The 16537-nt window shown below is 46.5% G+C and overlaps 1 protein-coding gene across 1 annotated transcript; it reads right to left on the bottom strand.

Moving 5' to 3' along the window:
• Window positions 1-5256: 5256 nt before the first annotated feature.
• RSL1D1 (ribosomal L1 domain containing 1) lies at window positions 5257-13211 on the bottom strand. Its single transcript, XM_015827907.1, has 9 exons — window positions 13158-13211; window positions 11947-12179; window positions 10687-10825; window positions 9918-10066; window positions 8895-8996; window positions 8155-8248; window positions 7534-7656; window positions 6148-6360; window positions 5257-5719 (listed from the first exon to the last, which is right to left on the bottom strand). Exons 1-9 carry the CDS (start codon window positions 13209-13211, stop codon window positions 5381-5383), a joined length of 1446 nt encoding a protein of 481 aa, XP_015683393.1. The 3' UTR covers window positions 5257-5380.
• Between the last annotated feature and the right edge of the window lie 3326 nt (window positions 13212-16537).

The raw sequence follows: 16537 nt of genomic DNA on the forward strand, positions 1-16537 counted from the left end.
AAAAGCCTAAAAAATTGCGATGTAAGTTTGGCATATGTCCATTACAGGGGAAAACATTTGATTTTGATGAATCCACTATGATAACCAACCACTGTTATTTAGGTACTTATTTATATCCTGCTTGTATTCGTTTTATAAGTAACTCAAAGCAGTGAATAAACGCAATCCTATTTTTCCTAAGAATAACTACTTTGTGAGGTGAAGTGGGCTGTGAAATAAGGACTGGATAAAGTCCCCCAGCTGACTTTGGTGCCTAAGGCAGGACTATAACTCGGTATCTCCTGGTGATTGATCTAAAGTCACCCAGCCCGCTTTCATGCTTCCAGTGGGACTAAAACTCACAGTCTCCTGGTGTCCCAAAGTCACACACCTGGCTCGTGCCTAAGGCAGGACTAGAACTCACCATCTCCTGGCTGAACTTACTAGCCCACTGGAGCTTTAACACACAACCCGTTTAGCACAGCTTGGTTAGTCCTGCTTAAAGCCATTATCTGAAGCCCACAAACTGCAATTGTGGTCAACAAGTCAGGACAGGGTACAGCTACCAAGTACAGACTGTGGCTTACAGTTCCACCTTTTGAAGGCGGTGTAAGCCAATTGATCTTGTGTTCAGGCTTTATGACAGCCTTTTTTTTTTTGTTCCTTGTTGAGATGCTCCTGTGACAAGGAGGGCTTGTTGGAGGATGCATTCAGACATATTCAGGACTGGCCATTGGGAGACCTGCATCAAGGCTAGTTGGAGAGTTTCTGAGTATTCCCATCTGCTACCTTTATCTCATGTGAATGGCTTTTAATTCTCGCTGCTTTCCGCTTGCAAGATGAGCAGCCTTGAACCTGTATTAAATCTTTGCTTCTATCAATCCAATAACAACATTGTGGAAATCAAATTAATTACATTCTGCCTTTCTAACACAATGTGTGAAATCAATCAGCGGTGTGACTATATATATCTATATCTATTACATCTATCTGTATCCATCCATCCCTATCATCCATCCATCCATCCATCATCTCTTTCTCTTTCTCTCATTTGTATCTATCTATCTATCTATCTATCTATCTATCTATCTATCTATCTATCTATCTATCTATGTTTCTACCTACCTACCTACCTACTTACCTACCTAGCCATCTATCACCTCTATCATTATCTCTCTCTCTCTCATTTCTATCAATCTATCACCTCTATCATTATCTCTCTCTCTCTCTCTCTCATTTCTATCAATCTATCAATCTCTCTATCACCTCTATCATTATCTGTCTCTCTCATTTCTATCAATCTATCTATCAATCAATCGATCATCTATCTATAATCTCTATCATTATCTATCCTGCTTTGCTCCACCCCAGTCGAGGACTGCAACTCTCCGCATCCTGCAGCCCAATACAACCGTGGTGCTGGGGATAATGGGAGTTGTAGTGGAACCAGGGCCTCGTTCTGGCAGGAGAATCTACCCTCCGAGCCTCGGCCCTGGAGGGCCAACAAAATCCCTTCGCCCAGAGCCACGTAGAAGACAGGACTCCTCGGTCTGGCCTACCTCACAAGGCTGTTGTGAAGTAGACGACACAGAAGGGAGAGAGCGAAAGACCCCCCCCCGAGCCCTTCCCCCTCCCCTTGCGGCCCGCACCTCCTCTCCCCGCTCGGCAGCTCCGCCGGCTCAGCCGCGCTCCGTCCTCGCCTCGACAAACCTCCGCCAGCGCCGCCGCCTCTTGCCCCTCATGCTCCCCGAGCGTAGAGAACCCGGTGCGCACGCAGCCACAGCCGCTTCCGCCCGGCACCGGAAGCGAAAGGCCACTTCCGCTCCGCTCCTGAAGGAGAGAGGCCAGGCGCGCCGCCTCTTCCGGCTCGCGATCGAACGCCGCGTTTGCAGGAATCTCTGGTGCGCCTGCGCAGAAACGAGCGGAGGGATTGTGCAGGGATTGTACAGTATTCAATAGGGGAGTTAATGTTTACGCTTTCCACACACACAAAAAAGAAGGCGGCTTTTTCTTTCGGAAATAAATGCAATAGCTTGCAAATAGTCAAAAACTTCAAATTTTCCACGGTATTGCATTTTTTAAAACTTTCTTTTGGTTATTTTTAGACCAGTTTTTTTTTTTAAAAAAAAAGGCTAGGTATATTTTTACAAATCAATGCAATGTATTGCAAGTCGTCAAAAGTTTCCCACGGGTTTAAAGTCGCTGATTTTAAGTTTCCCTTAAAAAGGCAAAGTACAAGTCAAGTATGGATCTCGGAGGTCAGTGGATTCCAAGGGGATCTACTTTAAACCCCCTTCCATTTGGATCCAAGTCTCAGGGTGACTCAACAGTCAGTAAAACTTTTATTTATTTTTAAGATGTGTTGTTGGGCACCGAAGGGAGTTTTATAGATTTTTTTTATTTTTAGCTTCAAAATGATGAGTGCTTTGACAATTTGGTGAATATGTTTACTATAAAATTCGGAAGCCCTAATGCTGGTCCATCTATTATATAATGGACATCAACCTTGCCCAGGCCCATAAATTAACTTTCGCTTCAGTAACTGAGCACAGTCCTTTTATGATGCAGTTCGACTGTCTCTTGAAGGCATAAATAGTGTTTCCCGGGTGTTATAAACTGTGTCAGAGAAGGTATGTTTATGTCATTTTGTGGTATCCAGTGACTTTGAGGAGTCTTGTTTTCCACGATCTTTCCACGAATTAAAGCTTCCAATCAAACCTGGAAAAGAAAACAAATTCCACGGCTTATTTCTACTACTCTTCTTGGAACGTTGCCTTAGTAAAGTAGTTATGAAATGGACAAAGTGGGAGAGGCTTGGACGAGGCTCCAGAGTTCAAACGCAGGAGTGGTCTGCTACAAACTGCCCCGCCTTTATGATTTTTAATCCCGCCTTTATCATAACCCAAGGCATTCCTAATATTCCTTCTTCCTGCTATTTTCTCCACAAGAACAACCCTGTGAGGTGGGTTGGGCTGAGAGCCAGGGACTGGCCCAAAGTCACCCAGCTGGCTTTCATGGTTAAAATGGAACTAGAACTAGAACTCACCGTCTCCTGGTGATGGGCCAAAGTCACCCAACTGGCTTTCATGTCTAAGGCAGGACTAGAATTCACATCTGCCTTCTACCATTTGTCTGAAATGGTATAGGTTGGACTAGAAGACCTCCATGGTCCTTTCCAGATTCTACTCTACTCTACTCTACTCTACTCTATTCTCTATTCTACTTTCTATTCTCTATTCTACTTTCTATTCTATTCTCTATTCTACTTTCTATTCTGTTGTATTCCTCTTCCAATTCTAATAATTCTAATTCTATTCCATTCCAGCCTGGGCTCTTATCCTACACCACTACACTGACTCTTTTGCGTAGTTTTCCTTAATTCCTTTAACTTAAGCGATTCTTTGATGTGCAGCCAGGACTGAGCGCCCTGGGCAAAGCCCGACTCTCTCCAAGTAGCCAAACAGCCAGTCATTATGACCTACCCTGCAGGGTTATTGTGCCGACGTTGGAAAGGGAGACGGTGGGCAGGGACGGGGGCGTGCTGGCTCTTGCAAGGCCCGGATCGGATGCCCCGTCCTGGGGGGGCTGGGAGGGCTGGGACTGCTGGGACGGCTGCTGCAGCTTCTCCGCCTCGTCGGGGCCGCCGCCGGTGCTGGTGCTGGTGCTGATGCTGGAGGCGGCGAAGTGGGCGCGGAGGCGGCCGGCCTGGGACGGCACGGAGGAGGAGGCGATGGCGGAGGGCAACGAGAAGTGGGTGCTGAAGGCGCGGGCGAGGAGAGCCAGGCGCCGGGCGCGCCAGCTCTCCAGGCTCCAGGCGTCGCCGCTTCGGGAGCCCAGCCCCACGTCGTCCCGCAGCTCGTCGGGCGGCACCTCCAGGTTGCCCACGTGCCAGAAGACCCACCAGGGCAGGCTGAAGAAGACGCCCACGCCGCCCAGGTAGATGAGCAAGTCGGAGACGGACGAGTCCAGCAAGCTGCCCACCAGCAGCCCCGCCAAGCCCAGCGCGTCGAAGAAGAGCGCCAGCCCCAGCGCGCACCCGCACCGGCCCCACTTGCGCCGGGGGGCCTCCGGCGCCATCCGCCCTTGCAGCAGCCCTGGGCCGGGGAGGGAGACCCCCCTACCCTAGCCTACCCCGGGGGCGGAGGGCCTCGCGTCATCCCCCTGGAGACGCCCACCTGAGCGGGGCGCACCTGAGCGAGGCGCGCCTGGAGCCCCCTGCGCGCCCAGTTGGCCAGGGAGATGGAGGGAGGGGAGGTGCCCACTCCTGCTTGGAGGACCAGCAGGTGGGAGGCAGGGCAAGCCCCCCCCAAGTTGCAGGGGGGCACTCCCCCTTTCCTCCCTCCTTGGTCACTGAGCTGCAGGTGGGGCTCACCTGGAGCTCCTGCGCTGAGGCAGAGACACATCCCTTTCTCCCCAGGTTGGTCACCAAAATGGAGATGAGACATGTCCACTTATGCCTGAAGCCTCACCTGGGGTAAGGCAGGCCACAGCCCCTCACACCTTGTGGGGACATAGGTCCCTTTTTTCACCTGGCTGGTCGCCTTTCCCCCTAGTTGGTTACCAAGATGTACTCACTCTCACACCTTGGAGGGCTATGCACTTCACACCTGCTAGGACACCATTCCCCCATTCTCTCCTAGCTGGCCAAGATGGAGACGAGAGACGCACATACTTGTGCCTGTTGGGATGAAGGAGGGCCCTGCCCTTCATACCTGCAAAGACAGGCCCCCTTCTCACCTAGTTGGTTACTGAGACAGAGACAGGATATGCCCGGGCACACCTGCAGCTCTTGTGCTGAAGGAGGGCCATGCTCCTCACACCTGAGATCCCCCTCCCCCGTTGACCACCATGGAACCCTTCACCTCTGGAGCACTGAGGCAGGACCACATCCCTCACACTGCAGAAACCTGCCCCCTTCTCACCTAGTTGGCTATCCAGATTTTTTTTTTAATTTAGAAAAGCCTGTATCTTTGTATGAAAAAGGTTGTAAATTGTGCAGCATCCTAGATTTTTTTTTTTTACATTCACCAAATTCTAAAAAGGGCAAGAGGGAGAAAGATTGAGCCTGCCTTTCCTTTGCACTGAAAGTTATTTGAGAAAGGTAAAGATGTTTTATACGGTCCGTTGGTTTGTATAAAGGTCCAAATGTGTAAAGCTGGTCCTAATTCTGAAATGTGATTATATACGCAACAGGAGATTGTCACATTCATATCTAAATCCAGACGGAAAAGGCTTTGGAAAATTCAGCTTCAGAGAACAGAATAAAATAGGACATTGTTTTATTCCCACAATGAAAAAAACAAAACACAGGATGTTTTACAAGTGAGCCAGCATTGAATAAACGTCTTCTTTGCCAACCTTGCTTTGATTCTTGGTATGAAAATAGCCCATTTTCCTCCGCTCAAAGGGACAGCGGCAATTTCATTTTTCTCAGTTCCCGTTTGGGGGTTTTAGGTTTCTTGTCTGATTTAGGAGCTTGTAGCCTTTTAAGAACCACAGTTGGTTTCGCCAAGGGCTGCTGGGCATCCTTGCTCTGCATTTTTCCCAAAAACTCTTCCTTGGGCATCTTGGATTTTCGACCAGACCTCTGTTGATTTGATTTCTCTAAGGCTGTGGCCTCTTCGGGTGTTTCTGGCTGTGAAACAGGAATCTCTGCCAAAAGAATGCTCTTTCTTTTGCTACGGAGCCTCGGCAAGTCCATCTCCAGTTGGTTTTTTTCACTCAATCTCAGTTTTGCCACCTATTTGCAAGAGTGAAAACCAAGACAGAAAGACACATTCAGAGAAAAGCTGGCTGGGGAATTCTGGGAGTTGAAGTCCACACGTCTTAAAAGTTGCTAAGGCCAGGAGACACTGCACTAAATTGAGAAGCTTTAGGCCAGGGGTCTTCAAACTTGGCCTTTATGACTTGTGGACTTCAACTCCCAGAATTCCTCAGCCAGGCACGCTGGCTGAGGAATTCTGGGAGTTGGAGTCCACAAGTCACAAAAGGGCCAAGTTTGAAGAGCCCTGTCTTAAATCTAACAAACAAAATGGAGGTTGGCTGAGGAATTCTGGGAGTTGAAGTCCACAAGTCATAAAAGGGCCGAGTTTGGAGACCCCTGCTTTATGCCTTTCCCTGTGGAGGAGATCAGTTTTTGGCACAATTCAGCTGAGGCGAAATAAATACCTGCTCCTCCTTTTTCTCAGCGGGTTGCGTTTCCATAGGAACCAGTTGTGGAATGTCTTCCTCTTCTTCCTCTTTTGATTCCAGGGCAGTGGGTTCCACCCCGTCCGTTTTAGGCATGTCAGCTTCAAGAGCCCCACTCACGTTGTCTTTCGTGTCCGCCTGACCCGTGGCCTTCGGCTTAGTCTTCCTTCTCTTTTTCTTTCTTTTCGGAGTCTTACAAAAGGAGAAATTGTTAAGGCGGCAGCCCTTCGTTTTAAGATGGGCATCGTGCTAAACAAATATATTTTGACAACCCTTCTAGTGTGGCACTTTTCCCACTTGACTGGTTGTTAAGTGTTTAGATCAGTGGTTCTCAACCTTTTCTCCACAACAGACCCCCCTTTAAATACCTGTTGTGGCCATGGACCCCCAAGACTTAACTCCCAAGATTTAAATCATAACATTTCTTCAACCCTTCGTGGACCCCGTAATGCAGGGGTGTCAAACTGCTGGCCCGTGGGCCGGACGCGTCATGCAGAAGCCGCGCCCACAAGTCCACAAGCCATGAAGGGGCCATAGTTCCCCCATGCTGGCTCAGGAATTCTGGGAGTTGAAGTTCACGAGTCATGAAGGGGCCATAGTTCACCCATGCTGGCTCAGGAATTCTGGGAGCTGAAGTCCACGAGTCATGAAGGGGCCATAGTTCACCCATGCTGGCTCAGGAATTCTGGGAGTTGAAGTCCACGAGTCATAAAAGAGCCAAGGTTGCCTATCCCTGGTCTAGTGGTTAAGGCACCAGGTTAAAAAGCAAGAGACCCGTGAATTCAAGTCCCATCTTAGACCAAAAAGCCGGCCTGGTGACTTTGAGCCAATCACCAAGTGACAATCAGTTTTCGTCCTGCCTTAGGCATGAAAGTCAGCTGGGTGATTTGGGACAGTCACCAGGAGACAGTGAGTTCTAGTTCCGCCTCTACCATGAAAACCACCTGGGTGACTTTGGGCTGACCACTCTCTCTCAGCCGCGCCCACCCCATTGCCGGCAATGGCAAAACCGTCCCAATACGTTGTGTGATGTCATGAGCTTGACATGTCTGCTGTAATGCCATTGTGGATCCCCCAGAGCTCCATGGACCACATATTGAGAACCACCAGTTTAGATGATTTCTAAGAATATTTGTACCTAATTGCCGATGATTACGGCAATGAAATATTACTAAGCTCTGCAATCAGCACAATAAAATTTTTTTACAGGCAGGAGCCTGGATTGCTGCTGAACACAGGCCAAGAGGCTACAAGACTGGGATTCACACTACAATGCCTGCTTAAATAGAGATTTTGTCACACAACATATAGGGAACAACCAGCCCCGTGAGGCTGACTGGCTGATTGTGCCGCTCAGGATCTCACCTGTTGGATTTCGGCTCCTTTCTTTTTCTGAACAGCGGCCACACCATGGAGAGAAGAGTGAAAGACAGGAAGTGCAATGGACTTGCTGGTTTTGAGGTGAAGAACTTTCACGCTTTTCCAGATCTGGAGCGACATAAAGAGGATGAAAAAAAAAAAAGCATCCGTAGTGACGTAAGGCAATCAAGCGAAAGAGCGAAGCCAAAAAATAAATCACATTAAATTGCTTTGGGAATTTTGAAATGGAATCCTGAGTATTGTATTAAGAATTGTATTAATCTAAATATGAGACAGTAAATACTAAGGGGAAAAGAGAGGAATTATTTAATATAATAGTTTGAGATCTGTACCAAAGATATTTGTATACTATTGAATTATTGATCAACTCAGCCGCCACGTTGCTTTTCAAATATTTAAATGTAAAATTAGAAAATTAATTAAAAAGTTTCAAAAAAAAAAAAAAGTTCAACACTAAATCGAGTTCAGATAAGGGTCAACAGAATTCAAGAGGGGCTGGACTTAGATCATTTGTGGCAATGTAATGATTCTAGGCTGATGACTCATTTAACTCCACCACCCACCCAACTCTGCCTGCTCTTCTCTTACATCACTGAACAGCTTTACCTGTGGAGCTTTGATAGCTACTGCTTTGGCCACTGCCATAACATTTTCAGTGATCTCTGACGCTTCCATGCTGGTGTGCCCAATGCGAACCATGCTGAAAGAAATCCAGAAATTCTTCCTGTTGGATTACAGTAGCACCATCTTGCGCTATTCTCAGGATCAACAAAGGGGCTTGAGGTCTGTATGCTATGGATGACCTACAAACTGCCCACCCTTCACAAAAAAAACTTAACCTCAGCATCATCGCATCAGAGATTCCCCATTTCCCCCCGCTTTTGGCAGCCCTCTTGGCTTGCCTGCTGCTCAGAACACCTGGACTAGAGTAAAAAAGGTAAAGGTGTCCCTGTGGATGTTACTCCGCTACTTGTTGCTGACTACAGAGGGCGGTGCTCATCTCCATTTCAAGCCACTGAGCCAACGCTGTCTGAAAACATTTCCGTGGTCCTGTGGCCAGCGTGACATCACAGAGCGCTATTACCTTCCCACCGAAGTGGTACCCATTTATCTACGCGCATTTGCACGCCTTCGAACTGCTAGGTTTGGCCGGAGCTGAGGCAAGGACGGGAGCTCGCCCCGTCGCGTGGTGCTCAGGGTTTCGAACCTGAATTGCTGGCTTTCTAGCCCAGCATCTTAACTGCTGAGCCACCATGCCCCCCCCCCCGCCCCAGGATTAGAGAGGTGCCCCCATTAATACAGGAAATAAACATTTCAGCCGTAAGATGTCTAGTCAAGCTACTTACTAGCAACTGCCCTTGTTAGTGACTGGGAGGATCGTTCCATGGATGCGCTTACTGATTTCCTTAGCTAGGTCCTTGGCTTTCAGGTCCACACAGAGAGGCGCCCTGGTATTGGAGAGAGATGGTAGGAAGTGAGATTTCCACTGCTTCAAATTCAGCGGCTTCATAATGGGCCAGACCAGGGGTAGGCAACCTTGGCTCTTTTATGACTGGTGGACTTCAACTCCCAGAATTCCTGAGCCAGCATGCTGAGGGGAAAGGGAGAGGTTTCCAAGCTGAGCCATGCTGGCTCAGGAATTCTGGGAGTTGAAGTCCACGAGTCACGAGGGGGCCATAGTTCCCCCATGCTGGCTCAGGAATTCTGGGAGTTGAAGTCCATGAGTCATGAGGGGGCCATAGTTCCCCATGCTGGCTGAGGAATTCTGGGAATTGAAGTCCACTTATCTCTTAAAGCAGGGGTAGGCAACCTTGGCTCTTTTATGACTCATAGACTTCAACTCCCAGAATTCCTGAGCCAGCCACGCTGAAGGGAAAGGGAGAGGTTTCCAAGCTGAGCCATGCTGGCTCAGGAATTCTGGGAGTTGAAGTCCATCAGTCATAAAAGAGCCAAGGTTGCCTACCCCTGGGCCAGACCAAATTAATCCCAGTTGGGGGATGATGGGGAATGTAACCCAATGTATCTAAAGGACTCAAGACCATCTGAAAGGAAAACGGAGCAAAACAACATAAATTAGGCAAGCTCCATTCCTTTTGATCTTCCCTAAGGCCCTCAGAACCTGGTTATGTCTCCATGTGAGACCCAGGAAACAGGAGCCATGTATAGATGGCTCCACCATTGATGGCAGATCTATTGATAGGTTGATCTGTTTTTAATTTTAATTCAATTCAATTTCTTTAATGTTGGCTTTTTTTGGTCGTTTTAAATACGCAGGTATACGCGTTTCATGGCAAGCTGCCCAGAGTCCCTTTTTTGTGAAATGGGCGGCTGTATAAAGCTGGTAAATAAAAAGGAGGGCAGGGATTTACTTTTTACACTGATAGAAATGTTTTCCCATCTGCGAAGGTAGCAATCTTCTAATACGATCATCGGACAAGAAAAGGGCAAAGCGATTCAGGAGGCGGCGTTTCGCTTCAAAGGGCTTGTATTCCGTTTTGAACGTTTTGTACGAGATGACCTGCAAAAAAACAGAAGGGGGGAAAAAGCACCAGTGGGAGCCCCTGTTCCTCCACCATCCTGGTTACACAGTATGTATTTCCCTTTTTCCAGGGCTAATATAATTGCATAAATGGATGGATGCAAGTCTATTTCATCCCTGATATTCAATGTCTTAATGTACCGTTGTTTTTATGATCTTTGTAAGCCACCCAGACTTGCTTGACACTGGGTACTATATTAATTTAATAAGTAAGTTGAGGATTATTCGTACAAAGCAAGCTAAAAACCAAACCAATCACAGGAATCCAGTGCAACTGTGCAAGCAGCGCATCCAAGAAGCTGAAGAAGCGAGAATGGAATGAGAAGCGAAATGTCTTCAAAGGAAAAAAAAAACCCAAAGAAAGTCCAGTTGCCTCTTGAAAAAGCACCTTTGGGGCAAACCGTGACCTGGATGACTAAGAATCTTCATAGACCTTTAGATAAGCAGTGCAACTATGGTTTACTCAGCAAGCCATAACTACATGTTTAAAGAAACTCTGGCGGGCACCCTCTTTGGACCAGGCCAGTGTTTTGCTCCGTTCACAAAACAGAGACAGCAGATATAGGAGAAAGCACAGTTTTTCATTAAAGTTTCCATACCTCATTGATGCGTGTGATTCCATGTTGGTCCAGCAACTTCTTGTATAAGGTCTCAGTCTGTTCCGCGGTTAAGCCAGGTTCATCTTTGGTGAAGAGGCAAACCTCAGATGTGTCTGGCAGAATGCTATGAGGCAGGTTTCTAGGACACCAAACAGACCGCAGCCTTCAGCAAAGCAACAGCGGTGGGACCGCTAGAAGATGCAATTACAGGCGGTCCTCACCTTATAGCAGTTAATTTAGTGACCGTTTGAAGTTACAACAGCACTGAAAAAAAGTGACTTATGACCCTTTTGCACATTTAACAACGGTTGCAGCATCTCTGTGGTCATGGGCTCCAGATTCAGACGCTTGGCAACTGACCTCATTTATGACGGCTGCAAGGTCACAAGATCACTTTTTGCAACCTTGTCTGAAATGCTATAGGGCAGGGGTAGGCAACCTTGGCTCTTTTATGACTCGTGGACTTCAACTCCCAGAATTCCTGAGCCAGCCATGCTGAGGGGAAAGGGAGAGGTTTTCAAGCTGAGCCATGTTGGCTCAGGAATTCTGGGAGTTGAAGTCCACGAGTCATAAAAGAGCCAAGGTTGCCTACCCCTGGTCTAGACCATTTCAGACAAATGGCTGTCCAGCCTCTTCCTGGCTCAGGAATTCTGGGGGTTGAAGTCCACGAGTCATAAAAGAGCCAAGGTTGCCTACCCCTGGTATAGGGTTTCCTGCCTGAGCAGGGGGTTGGACTAGAAGACCTCCAAGATACCTTCCAACTCTATGATTATGATTACCTTTTGACAAGCAAAGTCAAAGGGGAAGCCAGATTCACTTAACATATATGCTATTAACTTAACAACTGCAATGATTCACTTAACCCGTGGCAAGAAAGTTTATAAAATGGGGCAAAACTCACTTAACTGTCTCACTTAGCAACATAAATTTTGGGCTCAATTATGGCCGTAAGCGGAGGTCTACCTGTATTGTTGTCCTTTATTCAACTTCAGGGCTGGCCAATCTTGGCAACTTTTAAGACCTGTGGACTTCAACTTCCAAAATTCCTCAGCCAGCCATGCAGAATTCTGGGAAATGAAGTTCACAGGTCTTAAAGTTGCCAAAGTTGGACGTGCCTGCTCTACATATAAGACCTCTTATTTTTGAAACTGGGCTAATTTCTTGCTGCATCTTAGTTTCTAATCTTCCTAGCATGCCCATTCATGAATATCGGTTTCACTGGGGTGAAAAAGCAGAACTAAAATACAGAGGTAGTCTTACATTTTGATTACTTGCTCCTTTGGTGGGATTTTCCAGACAGTAACCATCAAAAAGACATTCTGGGCTACGTCCAACAGCACTTTGTCTCTGGACTTCTGTTTGTTCGCATTATATGCAAGCAAGGCTTGAGTGGCTTTTTTGATCTGGAACAAAAATTGTGGTCGCTCATAGAATCTCCATGTCTCAAAGCCAAGCACAACACTTTGATCCAGATGTGCTGTTTTAGCACAGCCCTTAATCAAATTGGCCAAACAGGTTGGCAAATAAAGGCATTGTAATCTAACACCGATTGCAAGTGTATAGTATAGGATACAATTTCTCTGTGGTGGTGAAGGAATTGTGCAGGAAACCAAAAGTTCTAGTCCAGCCTGAGATTTGAAGCCAGCTGAGTTCCTCTCTCAGCCCCGGGGGGGGGGGGGGAAGCAAGGGGCTACCACTGCTAAAAGTCTTACGAAGAAAACTGTCACATTGAGGTGGAAGTTAAGGCTAGAAATGGGGGCGGGGCTGAGTTTTAGTACCGCTTTGGGCCAATTCCTCTCTCAGTCAGTCTAAGTCTAACCCTAGAGTTGTTGCTGCATGGCGAAAATAAGAGGAAGTAGCATTAGATATATTTGCCACCTTATTTATAAAAATAACAAAAGGCTGGATTAAAAAAATATGTAAAATTTAGAGCAGCTTTGGTCTAGTGGTTAAGGCAGCAGACTGGAAAGTGGGAGGCTGTGAGTTCTAGTCTTGCTTTTGGAGGCAGAAAAACCATCTGGGTCAGTCACTCCAAAACCAGCTTTGGGCCAGTCACTCTCTCTCGGCCCTAGGAAGGAAGCAATGGCAAACCATTTGTCTGAAATGGTATAGGGTTGCCTGCCTAAGCAGGGGGTTGGACTAGATGACCTCCAAGGTCCCTTCCAACTCAGTTATTCTATTCTAACCACAGCTGGGGGGGTGAAAAAAACCTTGTCAAGAAAACCGCAGGGATTTGGTCAGGAGACGAGATTAAGTCGAAAGCACCAAATAATATTAAGAATAACAGCAATAATTTACTGAAACGCCCGACTCTCTGCGGTGATGTTAATAGGAGGCAGTGCGAACCCGGGCAATTGGGTTCATCGGGCAACGCGTGTCGTGGGAACGCAACTCCTAGTAACCCCGCCGCCCGTGAAAAGGCAGCGTCCAGCGGCAGATTCGGGGTCGCTTCCCTGAAGCCCCCGCCTCACCTGGCTTTGATCCAAAGGCGGCAGCGCCGCCGGCTCCACCTTCGCCTCCTCCATGCTTCTCCTTCCACGTGGGACAGCCTTCTCGGGGCGTCGCCGGGCTGTGACGCAATCAGAAGGCGCGCCCCCCCCTTTCGCCAGAGAAGCGGAAAGGCACCATAGAGGTAAGAAAGGAATGCGGAGGGCAGAAACTTCCGCTCTTGAAACCGTCGAACTTGGGAATCGCCATAGAAATGAAACCGGAAGCTCGGGTGGAAATGCTAGAGAGGCCGATAGAACCAGGACTTCCGAGTTTGCTGGAGCACATATGGAGTAAGACTTCGGATTGGAGTTAAGAACGGAAAAAAGACAATGCAGAAATCTGGATTGTTTGGGGGCGCCCTATATAAAAGCCCCCCCCCAAAAGGTGGAGTGTCACAAAGTATTGCACATCCATTCCCAGCCAGCATGGGACATTTTTAATCCCTATAATAAGCCATCCAGCGTTTCTCAAACTTGGCAACTTTTGTGGACTTCAAGTCCCAGAATTCCCCAGCCTGCATGCAGTTTGCAGATAACCAAATGGTTTATCCAGGGAAAAGCAGGAACTGTATTAAATTGGACTCCAGGGTTGACCTCCAAATTTGTGACGCCCCCTAAAATTTGCTGGTGACCCCCCAAGAGATCGCAATAAATAACTAAATATATAAAAGTATTTATTTAACGTATGGCACAATACACTCTGATAGTATCTTTTCACTAGCCTCCACTAGTTGTGACCTTGCTTAGGTTTTACAAAAAACTGTCATTAATTGATGCTTCTTACTGTGACTCTGCGTATATGGAGAGGGGAAAGGGGATCCTCAAGATTCAAGTGCTCCAAGATCAGAAATAACTCAGTTCTTCAGCCAAGAAACAGATAATCAGCATAGCTCACTTTGCCAAATTTATTTTGCTGACCTCCCACCTTTCTATTAAACAAACATTTCATTAATGTTCAGAGGCAAGCATTCCATGGGTCATAAAGGTCAGAGTGAATAACTGAATCTGAAGGCAGCCAAGTCAATCTGCAGCATCCTTCTCCCACACATATGGGGCTGAGGGGGGGGGGTCAACTGAGGTGGCTATGCAGTAAATTCTGCTGCAGCTGGAGTGAGAGACAGGCTCAAAGATGCTTTTTCACGTCATTTTTCCTTTGAAGACATTTCGCTTCTCATCCAAGAAGCTTCTTCAGCTCTGACTGGATGATGAGGAATGGAAAGATTTATACTCTTCCATTCCCCACCATCCAGTCAGAGCTGAAGAAGCTTCTTGTATGAGAAGTGAAACGTCTTCAAAGAAAAACAAGAAAGTCCAGTTACCTCCTGAAAAAGCACCTTTGGGACAATTATGACCTGGATGACTGAGAATCTCCATAGACAGTGAGAAACAATGTGGGATACTTAAGGCACTAGACTAGAAATCGGAAGACTGTCGGTTCTAGTCCCACCTTAGGCATGAAAGTCAACTGTGGTGACCTTGGGGCCAGTCCTTCTCTCTTAGTCCTAGTAAGGAGGCAATGCCAAACCACTTCAGAGAAATCTTGCTGAGAAAACTACAAAGACTTATTGAGACTTTGGTGCAGAGATGAAGACACAAGGCTGGAAAACAGGAGACTGTGAGTCCTAGCCTGCCTTGAACACAAAGCCATCTGATTGTTTTGAGAACATGAATTTTTTTTGTTTCAGTTAGATTTTGGAATGAGTACCTTCAAGATGGCAGCTAGCCTAGCCCAGCTTTTTTTTTTTTGACCAGGCATTCTCCAAGTGTGTTAGGAGTGCATGCTTACATAATTCTCAGTGAACTATTGTTTTGTTGGGATTGGGGAATGACAGGGCAATTGGCTTGATACCAGTATATTATCTCATTTTCTTCTGCATGCCATGTCAGGCTCTTTTTTAAGTTATGGAATTCTATACAGAAACCTTTGCTCAAGTGTGAACGTTTATGCCCAAATACAGTTAGTAATCCAACATGTGAAAGAGTGCCAGACAGTAGAATGTTGTCTATTCTCCTAGCCTTTTTTTTAAAAGCTCCTTTCCCCCAATTTGTTACTTAAAAACAAGGAATGATCCACAGATAGTTTTGTTGAAAAAGTTACGATAATGTAAAGCTTTCGTATTACTGCCAAAAAATAATAATTAAAAGCCCAGATATTTGCAGACATAAAATTTATTTCAATTTCCATGCATTATGGTAGCTACAACTGTAGTCATATGAATCTGAAGGACAGTCAACTTTTGCTTCGTCCATACAATGTAGCCTTACATGAAATGGGACGTTCCACAGTTACAAAGGGGGGAAAAAAAGGGGGGGGAGGGCGGCAATATTTTAAATTTAGAGCTGTGTAAAATGAAACAGTTGTGTGACTGCCTATTTTTTTATTTTCTTTTTTTTTTTTAGAAATGGGGCACGTTCTCCTTGGAACATGCCAACCAGTTTGGAAAAGCATTTTGAACTTTGCATTTGGAAAACTGGCTTTCTGTAATGAATTCTAGAATAGGAAATACAGTTAAATAAGTATAAGCACCACTGTTATTCTCCTACAGCTTATATTCCTAGCAATGGTAGTGATGCTGCCTGCCACTCCTTGCCCAGGATACGAGCTTAGTATCCTAGTCTTACCAACTACCTCAATGCAGTGTTTCTCAACCTTGGCATCTTGCAGGTGTGTGGACTGCAAGTCCCAGAATTGAATGCTGGCTGGGGAATTCCAAGAGTTGAAGTCTACACATCTTCAAGCTGCCAAGGTTGAGAAGCACAGGTCTCAATCCACGTCCTGTCACTCAGCTTTGCTTCCTTGTAGGTTCTTGAAATTTCCTCATCCAAGCGCCCGGAAGCTGTGTTGGGGCTGTCACTTTCCGAAAACTCGACCCCAACATCTGAGAACTGGAACTTGGATAGATCTCCAGAAAACCATTTGGGGAAGGTGAAGCCAGCTCACATTGCCTGGTATGCACAAAAAAAAATTATAGACTCTGCTTGATTCTAACTCAAGATTTAAATGACTTCGCTTTGAGGACAAAGTGGCAATTATCGAGACAACATCCAGTTGTTGATTGAAGAGGATTTACACGCCTCTCTTACTCATCGCCTTCCCTTCAAATCAACCTCTCCAAAAAAAGAAAAAGAAAAACTACAAAGATTCTCCAGGCTTCCAAGAAAGGTAGCAGAGGAAGTTTTAAAATCCTAAGCTGGCGCCCGAGTTCAGTTTTCATACTGAACACGATGGCATGCCAGAGTTATTGCAAGAGTTGTGATATAACAGTCCAACTTGTTTTAGTCACCAGCCTGTGCTGCTAGAAAAAAAAAGATAATAACGATGATATTCTCCAGGACAGATTTGGAAGATCTTACTTTTTACC

This window comes from Protobothrops mucrosquamatus, unplaced genomic scaffold, assembly GCF_001527695.2.
Source record: "Protobothrops mucrosquamatus isolate PMUCROS unplaced genomic scaffold, P.Mucros_1.0 scaffold4057, whole genome shotgun sequence".
NCBI classification, from domain to species: domain Eukaryota; kingdom Metazoa; phylum Chordata; class Lepidosauria; order Squamata; family Viperidae; genus Protobothrops; species Protobothrops mucrosquamatus.